At 35.1% G+C, this 21652-nt stretch overlaps 1 protein-coding gene across 1 annotated transcript; it reads left to right on the forward strand.

The window, feature by feature from the left end:
• Positions 1–4086: 4086 nt before the first annotated feature.
• Positions 4087–21483, forward strand: LOC142335058 (chymotrypsinogen B-like). Its single transcript, XM_075383386.1, has 4 exons — positions 4087–4448; positions 5189–5279; positions 11661–11953; positions 21071–21483. The coding sequence occupies exons 1-4, from the start codon at positions 4166–4168 to the stop codon at positions 21280–21282; spliced, it is 879 nt and encodes a 292-aa protein (XP_075239501.1). The 5' UTR covers positions 4087–4165; the 3' UTR covers positions 21283–21483.
• Positions 21484–21652: the final 169 nt, after the last annotated feature.

Raw genomic sequence — 21652 nt, forward strand, 5'->3', positions numbered from 1 at the left:
AAAAAAACTCAGCAGACTTAAATTTTGTCATTGAAAAAAACAGAGTGGCACCGATTAGACATCTTTCAATAACGCTATCCGGATTGCAAGCGGCAGACATGGCAGTGAGATTGAAAGAACAGATAGTCAAGGAACATGAAATGAAGATGATTTGTTGCAGTTTTTGGTCAAACTCAACTACAGTACTGCAATGGATACACAGTTCCCATCGAAAACATCGAGTGTTTGTGGCCAGTCGCGTGGCTGAGATACTAGATAACACTCATGTTTCACAGTGTAAACATGTGAGCGGTATCAACAACCCAGCGGACATTGGCACAAGAGCGATCAACATTGAAGAACTCAAGAGAAGTGAGTGGCTCACTGGGCCGGCCTGGTTGAAACGACCAGAAAGCAGTTGGCCAGAGCAATTGAACCTAATCTTTGCGACAGATGAAGAGAATTTACCCTCATCAGTCTTCATGATACAGGCTGAAGAGAAGAAAGCTGTTATTTAGTGGGAACGATTCAGTAACTTTAACAGACTAGTAAATACAGTGGCATACGTACAGCGAGCATTGAAAAAACACAAACTAGCAACACTTGTAGTCAACATTGAAGAAAGAGAAAGAGCAAAGTCAATAATCTTCACGCTACTACATCAAGAACAATTTGACAAAGAGATGAAATCTCTCAAGGCTGAAAAGGAAAATCCAAAAGGCAGCAAAATCCAACAATTCTCCCTTTTTCTAGACGAGGAAGGACTTTTTCGAGCCAAAGGCAGAATAGGCAGTTGTCAATTGGACTTCAATGCAAAGCATCCAATTTTGCTACATTGGAAACATAAAGCGGTTGAATTATTCTTGCGAAATGAGCACAAGGACAATCAACTCGAAGGCATTGAGCATGCAAGAAATATTGTTCAGCAGAAGATGTGGATCCCAGGCATACGAAACACCTTAAGATCAATCAAGAACAAGAGTGTTACCTGCAGAAAAGGCATTGCACAAACGATAGCACCAGTAATGGCATATCTAACCGAAGAGCGGTTAGATGCTTCAACAGCCTTTATAAATGTTGGAGTTGACTACTCCGGCCCTTTCATTGTGAAGATGGGGCGAAGAAACGAAAACCGATGGTTGTGTCTGTTTACTTGTCTAACTATGAGAGCGGTGCATATAGAAGTGGTACCTATGTTGGACACAGACAGTTTTCTCAATGCAATAATGAGATTTATTGCTCGAAGAGGCAAACCAAGTAAAATCATAAGTGACAGAAGGACAAATTTTTGGAGTTGAAAGAGAGTTTGCAGAATATGTTGCGTCATTGAACAAAGAAGGGATCGAAGAACATCTAATTCAACGAGGAATCAGATGGAAATTCAACCCACCCGCAGCACCCCACTTTGGAGGAGTATGGGAACGGTTAGCGAGAAGTTGCAAGAAAGCAATGTTTGCAGTGTTGGGGAACCGATCAACCACCCACCGAGGACATTGTTCCAACAACGATGTGTATTGTTGAGCAGACATTGAACGCAAGACCGTTGACTACAGTCAGCTCAGACGTTAATGACTTAGAAGCATTGACCCCCAATCACTTCCTTTTTGGCAACAGGAACGTTTGCTTGCCCTACCTACCGTGCGCAGAAAAATTTGTTGATCATCTAAAGCTCTTCCGACAAACTCAAGCCTATGCAAATCTCATATGGGACAGATTTCGTAAAGAATATTTGCCAACTGTGAACAATCGGCAAAAATGGCGATCTACAGCGAACGAAACCCTTAAAGAAGGCGAACTCGTTTGGTTGATCGAAGACAGCGATACTCGTGGATATTACAATTCAGGTCGAATTACGAAGACCATCGATGGGTCTGACGCTGTGATTCGATCAGCGATAGTTCTAACGGAAGACGGAGTGTACAAGAGACCAGTAGTGAAGCTTGCCCCAGTACCACCAGGAAAAGATGTTTTGGCGATGAAAAACAGGGCCGGTGATGTGGCAGCTGAGCTTATTAACTCAATTACCAAGCTGAATATTGCTTCAAGGCCATTTCAAGCATTAAAGCTTGAATAGCACGAAGATCGAAATTTAATGCTACATTCTACTGAAGCCATACGGATTTCTTCACTATGTTCAACATTTATATTTAGCAACTATTATTAGTACACAATCTCGTCATACATGAAGTTAAATTGAAACTCAAGTTCGAACTACGCTATTATTGTCGCGTATTCAAATGTTCACAATCACACAAAATTAGATCAAACGGAATAAGAGATACCCAACTTGGTAAGCCAGATTCGATGAATTTTGCGATTTTCATGCCAATTCAGAGAGTGCAGGGCACCGTATAAGGTATCTCGAACCCCAAACTCAATGTACTCAGAGAATCTTACGACGTAGTAATCTACAACCAATCAGAGATGCAATTTTGACATGTACGGCAGTATAAATAGAGCTTGAAAAACTACCAAAAATCAGTTGAAACTTGTTAATTTTGTCTTACTAAACTGACATACAGTGCGTATCACAGCACATTTTCTTGAGCGGTAAATTACTTGTTACTGTGTCTCATTTCTGTTGATCATATTAGTCATTGTACAGTTTTAACTTTACTTTGACTTGTGAAAAGAAAATTAACTTTGATAATCTCAAGACCTTTCTTTCTGAGGAACAAAGTTCCTAATTTAGAGAAACTTTCTGCAAAGCATAAAGTCAGTTTCTCATACTGGTTGTAGCGAAGCCTAGTTTAGTTCACAAATTGCGTTATTGAGCAATTAAGTGTACTGAAAAAGCACAAAGTGCAAAAATTTTTAGATTTGTTAACTTTGATTATCGGGAAAAACTCTCCGAAAATATTAAGAATTCGTAGACGAAAATTATTTGCCCCTACGAGTAGCTAGGACAGTTACCTAGAGCTGGACTTAGTGGATTTTGCAATTTCGAATTATAAGTTGAGTTATTAACCAAAACTCGAGCAAAAATTTGATTGTTTCAACTTGAATTATTTTGTTATTTTGAGAGAACAATTTTGTTATACAGCAAAGCTGAGCAATTAGTTATCAAGAGAAATTGAGCATGAAGTAATGCAACAGTAATCTACAGTATAGCGGATAATACAGTTCTTAAAATTTAACAGCAAAACACAATATCCGTACAGATTTGAAACCGCTGAAACGAACTGGGCGGTGTAAAGTTTTACTTGACTTTGGTACGAGAGCAGCCGTTACAATAATTATAGAGATAAAATTGTTTGTTGGGTGTCTCCTGATATCTAGCCTATTAGCAAACAAGGCCTTCCCTTGATTTTCCCCTTTTTTCACAGTCTGGAATTGGGCTGTCCAGAGCATTTGCAGAATGTGTTTTGACTTTTCATGATAAACGAAGAATTGGATTTTTGACTGTTCAGAGTGTTTTCATAGAGCCTTTTTTACTACAAATTTTCCTGAACAGGTTAAAAGTGAAATGGTCATAACCGGTTTATAGTAAAAATACAGACTGCGAAAACTCTGATTCAGCGCTGACTTACAATGTTACTATGATCCGAGTGCTCTCTGCTGTTCAAGTGGGGAATTTAAATTTTGTGATTTTTCTCTATTTGATTTCAATTTGATTGTTTTTGGTGTTATGGTTGATCCTAGGTGTATATTTGCAGGATTCTTAGAGTTCTCTCTGAATTAATGTCTGCTCTCTTCAAAGGATTTATCAAGAGCGGGGAATCAAATAATCCAAATTATGTTGAAAACATTTAATAAAATCATTAACTTGCTTTAACGACTGTTAAGTATTGCTGATAATCTCAGCTTAATTGTAAATTGTGGTAAACAATATTCGTCTATCAACAAATAAAAGAGTCATTTTTGTGACACTCCAATTGATCATCTGTAGACATTTTAAGTCACTGTTCTCAAACAAATTTTCAGAACTCATCAATTTCGCCGTATTTGTTGCTGAAAACAAAATTTGTTCAAAAGTTGATTTGAACTGGTTTTTTTACAAAGTAAACAAAACTATGGAAAATAGTTTCGAGCTGATCAAATTATCCTGAGCTAAACTTATTTCAACTTAATGAACAAATTTATGCGAACTTATGGTTTGTGAATTTGTTCGGCTGAACCAAAACAAACAAATATACTTTGTCAGCGCATTTGTAAACCAGTTAAAGTCATAACCAACGACTTCAAAATGAAGTTTAATAATTATCCATTTCCAAATTTGTTCACAATTCTATTGTTTTTCATCAAACATTTTGCGATCAACGAAACTTCTGTGGCAATAAAAACTGCAAAAAATGTAGAAAAAAATTTAAAATTGAATTCTTTCGTCAATAGTTTTATTATAAATGGTTTTGATAGCCCTCCGAGGCTATTTTATGTCCGGCTGAAAGAGACGTCCGGCTTTTGTGGGGGGACCTTGGTCGCAAAAAGATGGATCCTCACTTCAGCCCATTGCGTCTACAACAAACAGCGTGAGATTACGCTTTTTCCATAAATAAAATAATTACTGGACAATGTTACTTATAGAAACAACTTCTACTTTTTAGATGTTTTATTAACACACCCGTATGCATCATTAGCCACCCAGATGTATAAATTGCAGAAAACTAAAATTTCAAATCTTTTCGCTAAATTTTCTTCCTTTTCTCCCGTGTTGAGGACTGAGGACGCCGAAAAAACGACAATATTTTGTAAGAATTCGTAGTTTTCGTCGTTTTTTTTTTAAAAAAACTATCATTTCCTACATAAAAATAACGATGAAATAACAAACAAAACGACAATTACCACGTAAGGGCTTTGATCGTTTTTGTCTAATGAAAACGAATAAAAAACGACGATTTCTTACAAATGAAAAAACAAAATTCCTCAACACCGGCTCCCATTAACTTCGGGTTTTTTTTCAGCTCACCGTTCAACAATTGGTTATCATATTATTGAGATGAAACTTTAGTTTGCTGTTTTGAATTTTTTCTAGTAAACGTTTTTTTCATTTTTCAGGAAAACTTTGATGCTGGTTCATCTAATCGAGATACTTGATAGCTTCAAAGTTATCAAAATCATTAGTTTCTGATGCCTTTTAGAGCTAAAATATCTCAAAATATCTCAGCGGCCCGTTTTGGTTTATCCAGCATTGTTTTTTTGTCATCTCTGTTCTGTCACCGCAAGTAGTAAAATATATAATGTCTTGTATGGTGTTAATATTTTATTTCAGCGACAAATATCTTGGCTGAGCTGGGTGATTTCTCAATGATGTATGAAGAGAAAAGCAAAAGATATATCGACAATATCTTCATACACCCAAAGTAAGCCCATAGTTTATAAACTTCAAATCGGAACTCCCGGACCCGAGTGTCATAGTATATCAGTACTGATTCATACTAATCCAATACTAAAAGTTTAAACCAGTACTGAATCATGTTAAGAGTTTTTTCTTTGGCAGTATGTTCAAAATAAACTCAGAATCGTTGCAATGAAATTTTTAATGAAATTAATATGAACACAATGAGGAATAGTATGTTTTTGATTCCTCATTGTGTTCATATTAATTTCATTAAAAAATGAAAATTTCGAAAATCTGGAATTGTGCATGATGCACGAGAGCATACAATTGAGCACAAAACAGTCAAGCAAAAAGCAAATAGAGTTGAGATGTGCATCCCCAGTGATTGTGGAATTTTTATCGTGTAACATCTGGTAAGATGCTTATCAAAAATCTTTATCGTGTAAGATCTCATCTGGTCTTACACGATGAAAATTCTGCCCTACGTGAAGTTTAATCGTGTAAGATCTGATAAAATACTTATCAGATCTTATAAGATAATATTTCAATTTTGCTGAATTGCTATTTTATAAGATCTGATAAGTATCTCATCAGATTTTATAAGATAATAGTTCAATTTTGCGGAATTGTTATCTTACAAGATCTGATAAGTATCTTATCTGATCTTACACGATAAAAGTTTACGTAAGGCAAAACTTTTATCTTGTAAGATCTAATAAGACACGTTTTAATGACTTCAATATAACCGTATAACGTAGTCAAGTTCCTATGAAAATGAAAATAAACGGTCAACTAGCCATTTTTGAAACAAAAAATGTTTGTCGATTCTACTTCGACGGCACTGTTATTCTGAGTTTTAAATAGGTACTATGGCTAAAATTAGCAGTCCAAGATTTTACAGAATAGTTTGATAACAAATTGAGTCAAAAAAGACCAAGCACTCGAATAACCTTTTTCACAATATCTTATAAGTCTCAAAAGACTATTTATGATAACTTTCACTTTGTTGCTCTGACACTTAAGTGTTGAATGCTGTAGTTTTCTGGCTACTGCTTGAAAGCAACCCCGAATCGTCTTCAATATGGAGAAAATATGTCATACTTAAAGAATTTTTATCGTATGAGATCTAATAAAAAATCTTATCAAAAAGATGTGTCATAGTTTTCCAAATGTTAATCTTACAAGATCATATACGATTCTTATAAGATCTTACACGATAAACAAATTTTTTCAGGCAGAATTTTTTTTATCGTTTAAGATCTTATCAGGCCTGATAAAAAATTTTTATCCTGTAAGTCCTGATAGAAATGTCTTACAAAGTCTTAGTCAGGCGACGCATAATCTTATAAGTACTTATGAGACAATTTTGTCAGAAATTTGCAAGATCTTGAACACTAAAAAATCTCAAATGTCTGGGGTCCAAACTATTTGTGATGTTAGGGCAGGAGGGGGGTGGGTGATTTGGTGGATGACTAGCTGACTTCAATGAATAAGGGTTGATAAGTTTATACCTCCCATAAAATTCAGAAAAGCAGGAATCAAAATTGTGTACTGATATTTATTTGCTAGGATGAGGTCCGCGACCTAAGAAAGGTATTGGCAATCGGGACTTTTGGGGTGCAGACCAACGAGAGTGAAAACGGGCGTCGACCAGACCAACTAGACCCCGGCTTCTTTTGGTCATAGCCAATAGACTTTACCACAAACTTTGGGTAGACTCTGCTAAACATGCAGAAGCATACCAGAGCAATCAATTTTGTCCAAGAACAAGAATTGAGAATAGGTTATTTTTTTAGTATTAGTGAAAAGTTCGTCATTTTAAAGACCGCCGCCATTTTCACTTAGCCAATTCACTTAGCGAAGTAACAAAATCATCTTCATATTTATGCTGGTTACAAAAACGGCTGTTAATTTTTAAAAAAAAATGTCGATTCGTCACACATGTGTGAAGTTTTACAGTAGACGGGTTCTTGTTGTGACTAAAGCTTTGCGTTTTAATGTGTGTTTTGACTAGACCGAGCAAAATATTAAAATTAGCCGGAGTTGGGTCTTGGACCTTATCCTGGTTTATCGCATTTCGTTTGTTTTTTTTTGTATTTTAACAAAATTTGCCGAAATCAGCGATAATGCGAATACCACTGACCAATTTGCCACTCCTTTGTCATTAATTCTGGCAGCGCATTCTAGCGACAATAGCATGAATTTGGCTACTAATTCCCAAAAATAGCGTCGCTAGCTTTCTCACCAGTTTGTACCATTCTTTTGTCACCTCATTGCCTCATTGATTAAGTTTTGGATACAAATAATTCGATTGTTAAATTCTTACGGTTTGGTTATTAATCAATCCTGCTTAATAGTTTCAAAAAAATCCCTCAGTTAAAACAAAATTCTTTTCTAAAAAAATCATAAGAATGGGTAGACGCCGACACCATATGTGCGGGAAAAAGTGACTAGATTAGAATTAACTACACTTGTCTCTAATATTTGCAGACTGTAAAATGCAAAAAATAGCAGCCAAAAACGACAGCCCAAAAACAGCAAACCGAGAGCCCTGAAGGCTGCTACTAAAATAGTTTTATAGGATTCCAAATGATGTCGTGAGATTTGGTATTTTTGTTTGTTTAACGTCCACATGTGAAAGGAGGCGGATGTGCCCTCGTTTTTAGTTAGCCATGGATGTTAATGCAAGTGAACAGCATCAAGGCCAAAGCAGTTTTTGCTCAGCTTTCTTTTACGTTTTGCTGTCTCCTCAAAAAATTCACTTCTGCTTGGCTGCTGCGTTCCCCCAAAACTAACGCAGTTTCTAATTTTTAAATAAAAAGTTTGACATAAAATTGCCAATTTGAAGCTTTTGAGCTCATTGAGGTAAATTTTTTTACTTATGTTGAACAAACAACAAACATTACAATGCAGAGGTATACCCAAATCGTCACGGGCAGATATGCCCGATGTGTGTATCTCGTGTTCGTTTTTACTATGGTAATACATTGAAAGTAGTACAATATTGCGGAAAATAGCTACTTTAGCAGAAACCGGCAAAATGGAAGGGAATATCGTATCCCGTGTTCGGAAAAGTGTCCTAATTTTAGCCGTGGAATACAAGTACAAACTTAATAACCTATTTTTCGCGCAAGTTGTATCACGCATCCGCTCAATTTACGTATCAATTTTTCGCACACAATGTAGCTCGATTTCGCATATAATCCAAAATTAAGCCTAACTTAATTACTACTTATTTAATTAAGCCTTACTTATTGCTACTAGTAGTACTTTATTACTACTTTATTACTACTTATAGTACTTTATTACTACTTATTACTACTTTTTAGTACTATTTATTACTACTTATTAAAATTGGCTAGTCCCACATTGATATACAAAGCCTTTGATGTGCGAGGGATTTTTCGGAACAAAATCAGTTTTTATGGTTGCATGTATTTAAAGCACTTTAAAGCTTTGAAAGCTTCAATTAAATCTTTATAAAAGTGCTTATTGCATGCTCAAAATGCTCGCGAATAATAGATACCTAAATTGAGCGGAAACGTACTACAAGATTTGTTACCTACTTTTCGCACCGAATGTTCTTCTATTTCGCAAAATTGGTGGAACCCCTTTTGCGAAAAGTAAGATACAAAGGATGTCATCTAATTTCGTTCATTTTATGTAACTAATTTTCGAGCCAATTTTACTAAGGAATCAATATTAAAAAAGAAATTTGGCAACAATGTGTACCTTAACTATGAACATTTTGAATTCAATTGTTTGAGGCAAGAGTCCACATAGCAATTGAGTACTGAAAACAATAGAAAAAACTAATCAAATCAAAGCCTCATAAGTCTGTTTGGTAAAAATCTGTTTGCTTAATCTGGTACCGAAATTTAAAAGAAAGAGTCTACAAATCGTTTTTTTAGTATTCTTATATCGAAAAAATACGATGTAATAAACATAATACGTTTTCATTTCCACAAATCTCTAAGGATTGCCGGATAAACGTAAAAGGACAAGAACTGGTGAGACAATTGTAGAACTCTGTTGAAAACTGGGAAACGAATGGTGAACTATGAATGATTGATTACATGGGAATCCACTATGGTCAAAATGTGATTACAAAGAAATTATATATATATTTTTGATAAATAAAGAGATAAAAATGATTCTTGTACAATAGTGTGCATGTCTTTCACGTATATTTAATTTATCAAATGATGAGCATGCTGGTAGAAAACAACAAATAGCCTATTTGAAATGCTATGAAATATCATTTGAAACTCACAAGCGATGTCAGTTTTTTGGACTCATTTAAATTGTCCTTAAATGCTACAACTGATCACAAACTTGAAGAAACTGTGGCAAATTGTGGCTGAAAAATACATAAATTGACACAAATAGCGACATAAAACATGCTTAAAAAGTGGCAATGTTTTTGGCACAACTTTTTTAAGAACCACTTTTGGTCATTTTTTGGAAGTTTAAACTTACTCTGTAAACTTATTCTGCAATGCTTTCTTGGGCATGTTTTATAACAATCTCGGATCTATTCTGTTCCCCCCCAGTGTTTTTTATGACCCCAGTTACAAATTATATGTTGTTATATAGCACGTTACTATGTAAGAAAATAGCACGTGCGCCTGGGGTCATAAAAAATTATGCGCTCACTACCCCAGTCGAGACCAGATGGTTATCTTGCAAGATCTGGCAGAAAAATGGTTATCTTGCAAGATCTGCCAGAAAAATGGTTATCTTGCAAGATCTGCCAGAAAAATGGTTATCTTGCAAGATTCTTGCAAGTTCGTTCCGGTCGAGCTGTCCTCTTATTGGCTCTCATTCATGCAACACATTTCATTTTGACCAGAAATTTACTTCAGAATCAGTTGCGTGTTTCTTAAGAAAAATAATAAATTTAAATAGATTTTGAATCTGGAAATATGAATTATCTGAAGAAAACAAATTAAAATCTGCCTTTGAGAACTGTTAACACGAAATAAATTACTATTAAAAACTGTTTTTTTATCAACTTTATCGACATTTATAAAACTACACGTCTAATTACCTTTTCTGATGAAAAAATTATGTGATATTATTCTTTGCATCTTAAGCAGCTTCCTTTCATTTAATTCAGCTCCTTGCGCTTAAGTTTTCTTGCCAATGCCCAAAAAATGTTATTATTCACGGCTTGCCATTTTTTAGAGCTTCGAAGGACTTTAGAAGAGTTTTCGCGCAAATCTCTTGCTGTCAGAATTACTCGCATTAATCAATTCATCTTGTAGGATCTTGTGCATTTATTAGAGGATATATTAGAGGCTTCTGACAGACAAATGATTATCTTGCAAGATTCTGGCAGAAAAATGGTTATCTTGCAAGATTCTGGCAGAAAAATGGTTATCTTGCAAGATTCTGGCAGAAAAATGGTTATCTTGCAAGTTTCTGGCAGAAAAATGGTTATCTTGCAAGTTTCTGGCAGAAAAATGGTTATCTTGCAAGTTTCTGGCAGAATGAATGGTTATCTTACAAGATTCTGTCAGAAATCTTGCAAGATTATGCATAATCTTGCAAGATTCTGGCAGAATCTGCCAGAATCTTGCAAGATAACCATTCGAAATCGACTGGGGTAAGCTGGGGGGGGGGGGGGGGAACAGAATAGATTCGTAATCTCAATGGATATAGTTGGCAAGTGAACTGCAAATATAACTTATTTTAGGTCGAATGAGAGTTACATTTGTGGCGATGCCAGGAAATCGTACATACTTGTAGAGCCACCAGTAGACACACATGATCTCCTATAACCGGCTAACCTGGCTGCTGAATTCAATACGCAAGCCAAAATTTAGCAAATTATAGATATTGCGTTTTTGGGAAAGGGTGTTCTTCTTATACATCTCAGAATGAGGTGCTCTACCTCCTCTTGAATAGTCTATTTTAGGCAAGAATGCTCATATAACAGCCAAATACCCAATGGCCAATGTTTTCAGGAGTCAACAGTGACAAAAGTCATATTCAGTTCCTATCCTAGTTGAGAAGACCGAACAAAAACGACGCAAGAAATGTTCGGTATGTTTGGTTTATACGTAAGAAATGGTCGGCATGTTCCGTTTGTTCGGCATGTTCGGTTTCAAATGTAAGAAATTGTCGTTATGTTTGGTCTAGAACGTAAAAAAGCTTCGGTATGATCGGTTTTGCAAGATTCGGTATGTTCGGTTCTAAACGACGACCGAACAAAAACGATGCTTGATGCCGACGAAAAAAAATCGTAAAGGCTTTCGGCGTTTTTGGCCAGAAAAAAAAACGACGATACCGACGGTTACTTACGTTTTCTAACCAAAGATTTCTCAACTAGGGTAACAGGAGAAGGGGGCTTGTTTAGTTGGGTTTTATACTGATAGATCACTTTACAATTTCGTTCTAGTTACCGTCGTGACCAAATATCGCCCAATAACGACCTAGCACTTCTAAAATTGCACACCCAAGTCCAAAACGAAACCTGGGTTTCCAACATCTGCACCCAAGACGACTGCAACCCCGTTGGGATGATCTTAGGAGCTTGTGGGATGGGTCTGACGTCTACTCCCCAAATATCGATGGACTTTCCAGCCAGACTGCAGGAGATGCACTTCCACGAGGCCACATTTTCGAGTGTAAACCCATTTGAGATGGCAACTTGTCCTGACACGACTATTTGCACCTTTCCCATCATAGAAGGTATTTTAAATTTTTTTGAGAAAAATCATAGATAGAATTTACATTTGCTGAACGTAATTTATGTGTCTAAGCCGAAAATAATGGAATTAGGTCACGTGAATACTCGTGACAAAATAAAAGCAGTTTCCGCACAAAATAAAAGCCCAGTCCATTGTCAAAAGTAATATATGAATCGTGTAAAGTGGGGGACAAAAGTTTGTCACTCAATTCAACAAATTACAAAATTAATTGACATTAGCCTTTTCGTACATTGACCAAGAAATGTGAAGCGGAAATTTTAAAAAACAAATAGTTCGTTTTTTTGTAACAAGTGAAATGAAATTTTAACAATGCGGTTAAATATACTTGCAACAAAACAATACTTCAATTCAATCAAGCACAAAATGAAAACCATCACTCAATTGTGATAAAGATATCAAGTATACATTTTTGAATTGTTTCTTCATAAAAAAATTATAAAAGCTCTTTCTTACTATGCAAGGGAATTTTTTTTATGTGAGACCAAACAATCATTCAAACTTTCTCAAATTTTTCTTTCCTTGCTAACTGAAGCCCTTGTGGTAATTTATTCCATTTTTAAACGTATTGCCGAACAATCGAATTCAATCTAAAAATGGTTTGATACTCTACAATGAAATCTGATTAGCAATATTTTTGCTATTATGAGCTCAGATGGAAGGATTATTGCCTGTATTAGCAGATATCTTGAGCTGTCACGGTAGATAGCACACTTTAACGACCGTTCATATGTCGGTTAAAGCGTTGCAGGTCTTTTTCAGAAACTTTCTCTTTGTCGTGAGAGATATATTTTATTAGGAAAGGATCACAAATGGGCATTGTTGCGTGGAAAAAATCTCTTCTGTTTTATGTGAAATTTTTCTGATTTTTCCACGCAAACTAATTTCCCTTCCACGATAGATAACATTTATGTCATTTGCGAATTGAATTGCTTTTATGGTACATTAAAAATGGTTACACTTGTCACACTGTGAATTACAATTCCAAAATCAGAAAACAAGCCATTAAATTTTACTCTTTGCACGACGTTTTTCTTTACATTTTTGCTTCTCGTGGAAACCATAAAATTCGAAATTTTAACGGAAAACGCTTTTTGAAATTGAACCAAAAGCCTAAGGAAGATTTAGAAAAATATCTAGCGTTTCTTTCCTTTAATCTAAGTTACACGAAACTGTTTCAACTAGTTGTAGAACTGCTAAGTTTATTCTGAAATCCAAATCGCTCTTTATTAATTTTTTTATGTCTATCAAAGAAATCTGTCACTTGAATCAGCAGCAGGCGCTCAAAAATTTGTGCTCATTTATAGAAATAGGCAGATTATTTGTACTTTATGATTTAAATATTTTTGTTTTACATAGGATAGTTTTATTTTAGTTGGAAACATTGTCTCTTTAATGCAATTTTTGAGGCAATCTCTAGATGTACTCCAATAGCAATTTTTGCATGACTTTACGAAGGAACTGATATTATGAACTGTTATTTCATCAGGTCTATTATTCTCCAGGGGGTTAATGACTGATAACATTTTTTTCTAGTCATGGCTCTGAATGTGAGCCCAGGTCCTTGAAAGCTATAAAGGTTTTTAGAAGCAATACAAGATTTTTCGAAGACCACTTCATTAGCAATAAATCTATTCAGACAACTGACGATATTCGTGGGATCCCTTGAAACTCCGTCACTAGCTAATCTCATTGAATTAATATTGACATGTTTTGTCGCTCGGACAGATCTTTTGTTAAAAGGCTTTCATTATTTGCTACTTGTCGGTAGGTTTCCGAGAAAAGTAATGCAAAAACTGTTGTGCGCCATAAATGCTTAACATGTTTTTACATCTCACATTAAGATTTTTTTAATTAGTCAAACAAAAAAGTTCTTTTGGGCACACAATTTCTTCAAATTGTGCCAAAACCATGGCTTTGATTTCATAAGCTTTGTTTGGCTTATATTAATGGTTTCGACCCTTGAGTGTTTTTTCATCAATTTTCTCAAAATTATCGATGAATTTATCAAGCCATTCATTGCCCTCTCACAATGGCACGTTTGCCACCATTCTGCAATAACACTATATCTGTTGAAGTTTGAACTCGATTAAAATGTATCAAGATATCACTCTCAGGTATCAACCAAAAGTTTGATTTAAAGATGACGAGAAAATGATCGGAGCTAAAAGGGTTTGTTGCGATTCATTATCTAATCATTTCAAATGAAAAAGATTATCAAAACATTTGGTTCCATCCGCAGGTTAAAATTTTAGAATCTTGAATTTGATGAAAAATGTCTATTTTATCTTTTTCTTTCCTGTTCACATATTTCAAGTTGTAATCTTCGTAAGCAAAAAATCTTTGTTTGTTATGCTTCCGTCCCCCGATAGTTTGATACAGAATTAGTCTTAAAAATAATCACCAAGATGTTTGATTGCGCAAAACGAATTGTTAAAAGTTAAATTTTAATTAGAAGGTCTCTTACTCTAAAACAAGCGAATTGAGAAAACTTGCATGGAGCACTTCAAAAAATTGAGTTAAAAATGGCTGTAAATTTATAGAACAAAATTGATACTTCTCCCCTTTGAAGTTTTCTTTAATGATTAATAAAATTATTTGAAGCGGTTACAATTGTTCCCAGTATTAAAACCTGTGAGTTGTCAAAACGATTAAAAACAAACAATTCTAGGAAGAGACAAGTAATGTATAAATCAGCTTTTTCTTAATAATAGCAAACATTATCTTTGTTCAAATAAACCTTTTCAAATGTTCATTCCTAGACTAAAAAATGTTTTAAGAGGCAAAAAGAGTTGTTTTAAGTTTAAGACAATTTTTTTTTTCATTTTGATGATCAAAAATCTGTTAAAAATTTTGAATGAAAAGTCTTGGTATTTTTTTTGGTTTACGATACTGTAAGCCCAATATTCACTTAGAAGTTCCAATTACTTCTTACAGGTTTTTCATTGCCTTCAATGACTGATGATAATACTCCATCAATGCTGATATCTTTTCAATCTTGTGATAAGTGTTGTATTGGTTTACTTTATTTGATAGGCTTTGAACTTTTGCTGAAGGATAAAAATGAATAGCTGTGCTTGGGTTTTGATCTCTTGCTTAGCTTTTTTTGTTTGTGTTGTTCGAGACAATATGTGTGTTTGCCGGTCTTGGTGTAAACTTTTGATAAGAATCGCACTGTGTTTTTTATGCTGCTTGAGATTTTTTTGAGATGAAACTGTTTTGACGTTATTTCGTTTACATTTTCAGTCGGGATATACATTTTTGTATTTAGTGGTTGGATGAAAACGTTTTAATCATGTACTTCTGGTCATAGTTTGATAAAATTCACAGATTCAATTATTAGGTCCTATCTTTTTGTCCATTTGTCATAGTTTTTTTTAACAAAAGTTATAATTGTTTGTGTGTTATAAAAAGCGCATGCTTATCAGTTCTGACTTCAATATTTCAATTTCTTTTATTTTAGTTTAGTTGTTAAAGTACTGTATAGCAAGAGACAATATACGATAACAAAAAGACTGAGGAGAAGTTTTACTTCTGTATAATACAAAAAGGTAAAAAAAAGTGAAAGGTTTTGGAAATGAAACCCTATTGGATGGGGGCATTTTGAGTACTGAAGGTTATATTGTAAAGCAAACATGCTAATGTATATTCTATGCTGCAGAGATCGTCGCTGCACGGGAGGTTCTGCAACGTGAAATTCATTAAGGTGTCATTGATTATTCATAAAATATTATTAGATATGACAGTTACTCTTGCCTTGGCGTTTTGTAAACGGATAAAAAAGTTAGTAAAATCATCACCACGCTCCTGTTTTATATGTCGTTTCTTTTTTATAAAACAGTAACAGACTTGCGTGGCCTTAACACCATATCAGTGTTGTTTTTTTAACAGTCACATCTTAATTTTTTCAATCGTCAAATCTATAAATAACTTTTTGTAAACCATAACATAATAAATAATGTAAAAAGCAGTAATCTGATAAGCTTCAATTAGATATAAGTTTGAGTGTTTTTTAAACTTGCGTTAGTAAAGATTTGCTACAAATAAAATTGTTCACTGAAACTGAAGCTTGACTCAAATGTCCGACAATACAACTTATTCTTCAGGTAATTAAAAAGACCTATGGCAATCTCCAAAGCTGTAGAATGCGTCGCATTTTGAATTTCAAAACAACACGCATTTATGGAGGTTGGTGGATGCGTGCTTCAAGTTCAGATATATTGTTTAATCGACAGAAAGCAGCTTGTTTGCTGCTACAACGTTAGCTCAACGGTACGATGTCTGGAAAATGGTTTACCTTACGGCTCACTGCTGGGCCCGATTTTGTTTTTCATCTTCATAAATGATTTGGCTGATGTTCTCGCTTTAACAGTTCTTTTTTTGCCCTTTATTTGAAGATGTTAACTATTAACAGAACTTTCTGCGAGATTCAGAAAGATCAGGATTACTTTGAAAGTTGCGTACAGGAAAAAAATGAAGCAAGCCCTGGACAAACGTTCACAAATGACATTCAGAGGATCTGCAAAGAACTTCAGGTTGATAGGACAGAAAATTGAATCAGTAAAAATAGTCAAAATAGTCAAAGATCTAGCAATTAACTATCAGCAGACCTAATTTAAAATTTTCAAATAGAAGACAGACTGAAAAAGGCCAGCCAACAAAGTTTTCGTATCCTCAAAGACAAAACGTGTGTATATAATTTGCAAAATTATGATTATTGAAGTCTATACAATAAACGAACTACGCCGATGTAAATTCTTTGCAGCAGAGACCGTCCCTGTGCAAAAGTTTCCGCAACGTGAAATTCAGTAACGTATCAATGATTATTCATAAAAGTTTTAGATATGTCAAACACTCTTGCCTTGGCATTTTGTAGACGGATAGAAAATTTAATAAATTCTTCAGCTCGCCCCTATTTCCTATGTCGTTTCTTTTTTCAAAAACAGTAACAGCCTTGCACGGTTTTAACGCCAAATCAGTGTTGTTTTTTTAACAAGATTTTAATTTTTCAATAGTGCAAACTGTTATTTTTTTGAACCATAAGATAATGAATAGTGTTACAAGCCGTAATTTTATAAGCTTCAATTCACTTATAAGTTTGCGTGTCTTTTGGTGGATACGTGCTTCAAGTTTTGATATATTGCTTAATGAACAGAAAGCATCTTGTTCGCTGTTACAACGTTAGCTCAACGGTGCTATGTCTAAAAAATGGTGTGCCTTATGGCTCACTGCTTTTTGTTTTTCATCTTCATGAATTATGTGGCGGATGTTTTCACCTTTACTGTTCTTTTTGCCCTTGATTTGAAGATGTTATCTATTTACAGAACTTTCAGCGAGATTCAGAAAGATCAGGACTTTTTTAAAATTGGGTAAAAAAAGAAGCTAGCCATGGGCAAACGTGCAAAACTGACATTCAGAGGGGCTGAAAACAACTTCAGATTGCTGGAACAGACGGTTGAATCACTGAAATGGTCAGAACAATCAAAGATCTATGCGTTTTTCTATCAGCAGACCTAAATTGGAAGTTTCAAATAGAAAAAAGTAAAACAAAGATTTGGTATTTTCACAGATGAAACGTGTGTTCTAATTTGCCAATTTTTGTCAAGCTATGTCTTTACAAGTCTTTGGTACTGCTTGCTTCTCTATACGGCTTCAACGGTATAGTAGTTTATCCGACCGAGATAGTTTTGGTATAGAATTTTCAACAGAACCCAAGAAAATGAATAACTGGAAGGTATCATGAAGACTACAGCGAACAGTTAAAATTTTTAAACATCTTAAATTTGCACAATGTTTATTCAGTAGGCAGAGAGTTAAATCGAAGAAGTGCACACTTGATGTTGTTCAAGTTTTTCAACAAAATAATTTCGGAAAATACTGTCTGCAATTGGCGGTTGGGTTGCGGTTACGCAGTGTGCAAAAACAACGGGACAATATTTTAAACCTGATGACTAGGATCATGTCCTCGCGTTCAGCAAGTCCCCAACAACAACAACAACAACAACAACAACAACAACAACAAATACAACAACATCAAAAGTTTTGTTCCATTCATTTAAAATACAGCTAGTCTTGACGTCTTGACGTAATTTACGGTTATGGTGGCTCCAGTGTTCACTTAGCCCTACTGTATTGATAGAAGCAAGCACTGATTTCTTTCTTCCGATTTTTAAGATACCTAAATTGATCAGATATTTAATCATACTTTATGCAGTTTTTCTCACGAGAAGATAGCCGAGCTAACCGACATTAAGCGAAACGATGATTGAATTGAAACTATTTTTTGTTTTACCAGGGGGCCGAAAAGAACCAAAAATAAAAATTTTCAATGACTACAAATAAAAATTTATGGAATGTCCCCAAAAATTGGAAAGCTGTTTTGACAGCACAGGATGAAATTAAAATTCTTATATTTTTTCAAACTATTGTTGGCGTAATAAAAATGTATATTTGCACTTTTTACATTAAAATCACATAAAACTGTTCACGTTAAAATCTAAGTGTTTCGGCAATTTGTTTTTTTTGCATGTCATATGTCTTTTTAACCCCAATTGGTCAATGTCACCAGACATTCTACTCCAATTTACAATTTCCTATTTTAGCTTCTCATTTTCACATTAAACCGGAGAATTGATGGAGGGATGGAGGAGAGTTCTAAGAGGTCGCTTTATTTAATAAGATTATTTTGTTTCGAATAGTAATTTAAGATCATTCGGAAACTTGATAATTCTCTTGAATGAGATAGTCTCTAGGAAAAAAAGCATTATATTCAAAAAGATAGATTTCCGCCAATTTGATCGAGTTTGTCTCTGTTGTATATGGCGTAATAAGTTAATCCAATAATATCCCACGGGTCAAAAAGAGCATAGAAAGCCCTCACCTACAAATTGCGAATTAAGATGACTAATTGCAAACTTATTTTTGCAAAGAACCAATTGCGAATTAAGATGACTAATTGCAAAGATATTTTTGGTTGGCATGATGGCTCTTGAGAAAAAATGTTTTCCAAATGGCTCCTTTCGCAATTAAATTTATTCTGAAAAAGTTTTGGGGCTTATTATTCAAGGCTTTGCTCCAACACCCAGTCAGAATCGAACGGCTATCTTGCAAGAGCTTGCATGATTCCTGCAAGATCTTGCAAGATAACAATCTCATTTGCAATAGTCTTGCAAGATAACCATCAATCTTGTAAGACTTTTGCAAGATAGCACCGTCCTGCTAGAAACGCCGGAAACCTGCCTTAGCTGCTGCATGGGCCCCTTTGGCTTGCTTAAAGATTAGAGCATAGTATTCGACCTATTCTCCAGCTTCTAAAGAATAAAGAGAGACCCTACAATTGCTATGGCTAACATAAATAAATGGGGACATTATCAAAATGCGCAAAAAGGGCCCACAAAGGTTTGGGGGTTTTGGTGCTACAAGAGAAAGCTAAGGCAAACACATATGTATATATAAAAAAGTGCATTACAAGTGTTTTTTCAATAAACCTTTATGGCGGTTATCTTGCAAGATCTAGCAACACGTTTTTAAATTAAACTTCCAGATCTTGCATCTTGCAAGATAAATTCGATTTGCAAGATTCTCGCAAGATCATCCAAAATAAACCTTATTGCCAGAATCTTGCAATATCTTACAAGGTAACCGTTTACTTTTTGCAGATTATTGTTTTCTTGCAGATTTCCCTGAACTTTATTTCGCCTTTCTTTCAAATTGAGCCTGAGACCGGACCAAGAATGATTATTTCATTCAAGCTGGTTAAAAGGCAAACGGTTAAAGTTGATCTTCATGTTGAAAAACGTAACTTCTTTCTTTGATCGCGAGCAAAAATGGCGGAAATTAATGTTTTTGGTCACTTGGTTTCACGGATAAATTTGACCCATTTTCATAGAGTTGAGATTTTCGATAGCCTAAACCCTTATTGTTCAGATTTATAAGCAATTACCCGGGTCGAGAAAAAATTGGAAAAATACGTAAGATAAGCGGTGAAAAATTGGTTTTTTCACCGCAAATTTCGTACATAATTTTGCGGTGAAATGCGGTGAATGTGGTGAAATTATGTAAGTTAACCCCTAGAGTAAGCGGTGAACTTACAAAAATTCACCACATTTCACCGCTTACTACAAGTTACCATCCTGGCACGGCTTCGAACCTCTCACCTCCTACATGTCAGCCACTTCTTCTTCCACTACGCCACTTCTCACTGAAACCTAGAATATTTGTTTTGAATTTATTTAAAATATACGCGTTGAACATTTGTAAGACAAGCGGTGAAACTTCGCATAAAAAAGTTTCAAAAAGATGTATGATTATTCGTCGGTAAATTTTCCGTCCGTCTTTTAATAAAGGTATCTTAACTTCTTTGAACAAAAGACAATTCGAGGCGTTTTCTAAGCGGTGAAATTATGTAAGTTCACCATTAAGTAAAGCGGTGAATTTATGTAATTCCATCGCATTCACCGCTTATCTTACATAATTTTGACATTTTTTTTTCAAAGCGGTGAATTTATGTAATTTCACCGCTAAACTCAGCGGTGGAATTATGTAATTTAACCGCTACCAGGCGATAAATTTTTTTCACCGCATTCGCCGCCTGGTTTATGAAATTTCAACGCATTAACGCTTATCTTACAAAATTTTCCCCATTCACCGCTTATCTTACATAATTTTGCGTTGAATGGCGATGAGACCTCGACCCGGGTATTTTACACTTAATTCAGAGACTTTGACTAATTGTTCCACCGAGCAGTGGTTTAAGTAGTTGGTTGCAAATTGTTCTCTTAATCCGCGATCACTATTGCGAAAGACGTTTCGAAAACTAGTCACCAATTGTTTTTTTTCTATGATTTCCGTCTAATTAACATGTTATCAACTATTGCGATCAGCAGCAGCGGCTAACAGTGAAGGCGTGAACAAGCGAGACGAGGCTTTCAAAACCCAATCCCCCCCCCCCAATGCTTTGATGCCCCTAATTGCTATTTAAGAATTTTTTTAAAGCACTTTACTATGTAAAAAAACAGCACGTGCGGCTGAAGGGGGTGCGGGCGGGTAAGTTATGACCAAAATGCTGGGGGCCGAATCAGAATAGATTTTTTTTCCACAGGTGGTAACGTATGCTATGCAGATGATGGGGGACCTCTTTACAAATTATCCCCTTCGTCAAACAGCCCCGCATGCTTGTACGGAGTGACCAGTTACTTCCTGAACCGAGCAGACACCCCCGGACTCCAGTGCAATGCTGGCAGCTTCTTCACCCGTCTCACAATGTCCCACAGACTCTGGATCGGTTCTGTCGTTCTTCAGAACTATTTCTGATTGATGAGTGTCGCAATTCAAAGCCTTGATTTGAAAAAAAAAACAGATATCAGATTTAACGTTGAGCTTTTTTAAAAAAAACAATAAAAACTGTCACCGACGTCCAGAAATTAAAGTTATTTTCTCAAAATTATGCAATGTAACGATTATACGAAATGCCGCTAATATATATATATTTTTAAAAAAAATTCAACGCTTTCATAATTCTTCGCATTTCATGCAAAAGTTCAGCGCGCTCAATAAATTTCTGATAGATTTATGCGCTGAAAATGACATCTCGACCCGGATCGTTCTAAAAACTTTAATTACGATAATCTCGAGCAAATCATTGCTTGTATGCTCACCTGAAAAGAGTTTCAAGTGTTGATCA

This window comes from Convolutriloba macropyga, chromosome 2 (assembly GCF_964194025.1).
Source record: "Convolutriloba macropyga chromosome 2, txConMacr16.3, whole genome shotgun sequence".
In the NCBI taxonomy this organism is placed as follows: Eukaryota; Metazoa; Xenacoelomorpha; order Acoela; family Convolutidae; genus Convolutriloba; species Convolutriloba macropyga.

What these genes read in the sequence shown, in the direction of transcription:
- LOC142335058 (XM_075383386.1), top strand. Translation starts at nt 4,166, where the DNA reads ATGAAGTTTAATAATTATCCATTTCCAAATTTGTTCACAATTCTATTG. An exon ending in TTGCGTCTACAACAAACAGC is followed by an intron (nt 4,449 to 5,188) that starts GTGAGATTACGC and finishes ATTTTATTTCAG; the next exon opens with CGACAAATATCTTGGCTGAG. An exon ending in CACCTTTCCCATCATAGAAG is followed by an intron (nt 11,954 to 21,070) that starts GTATTTTAAATT and finishes TTTTTTCCACAG; the next exon opens with GTGGTAACGTATGCTATGCA.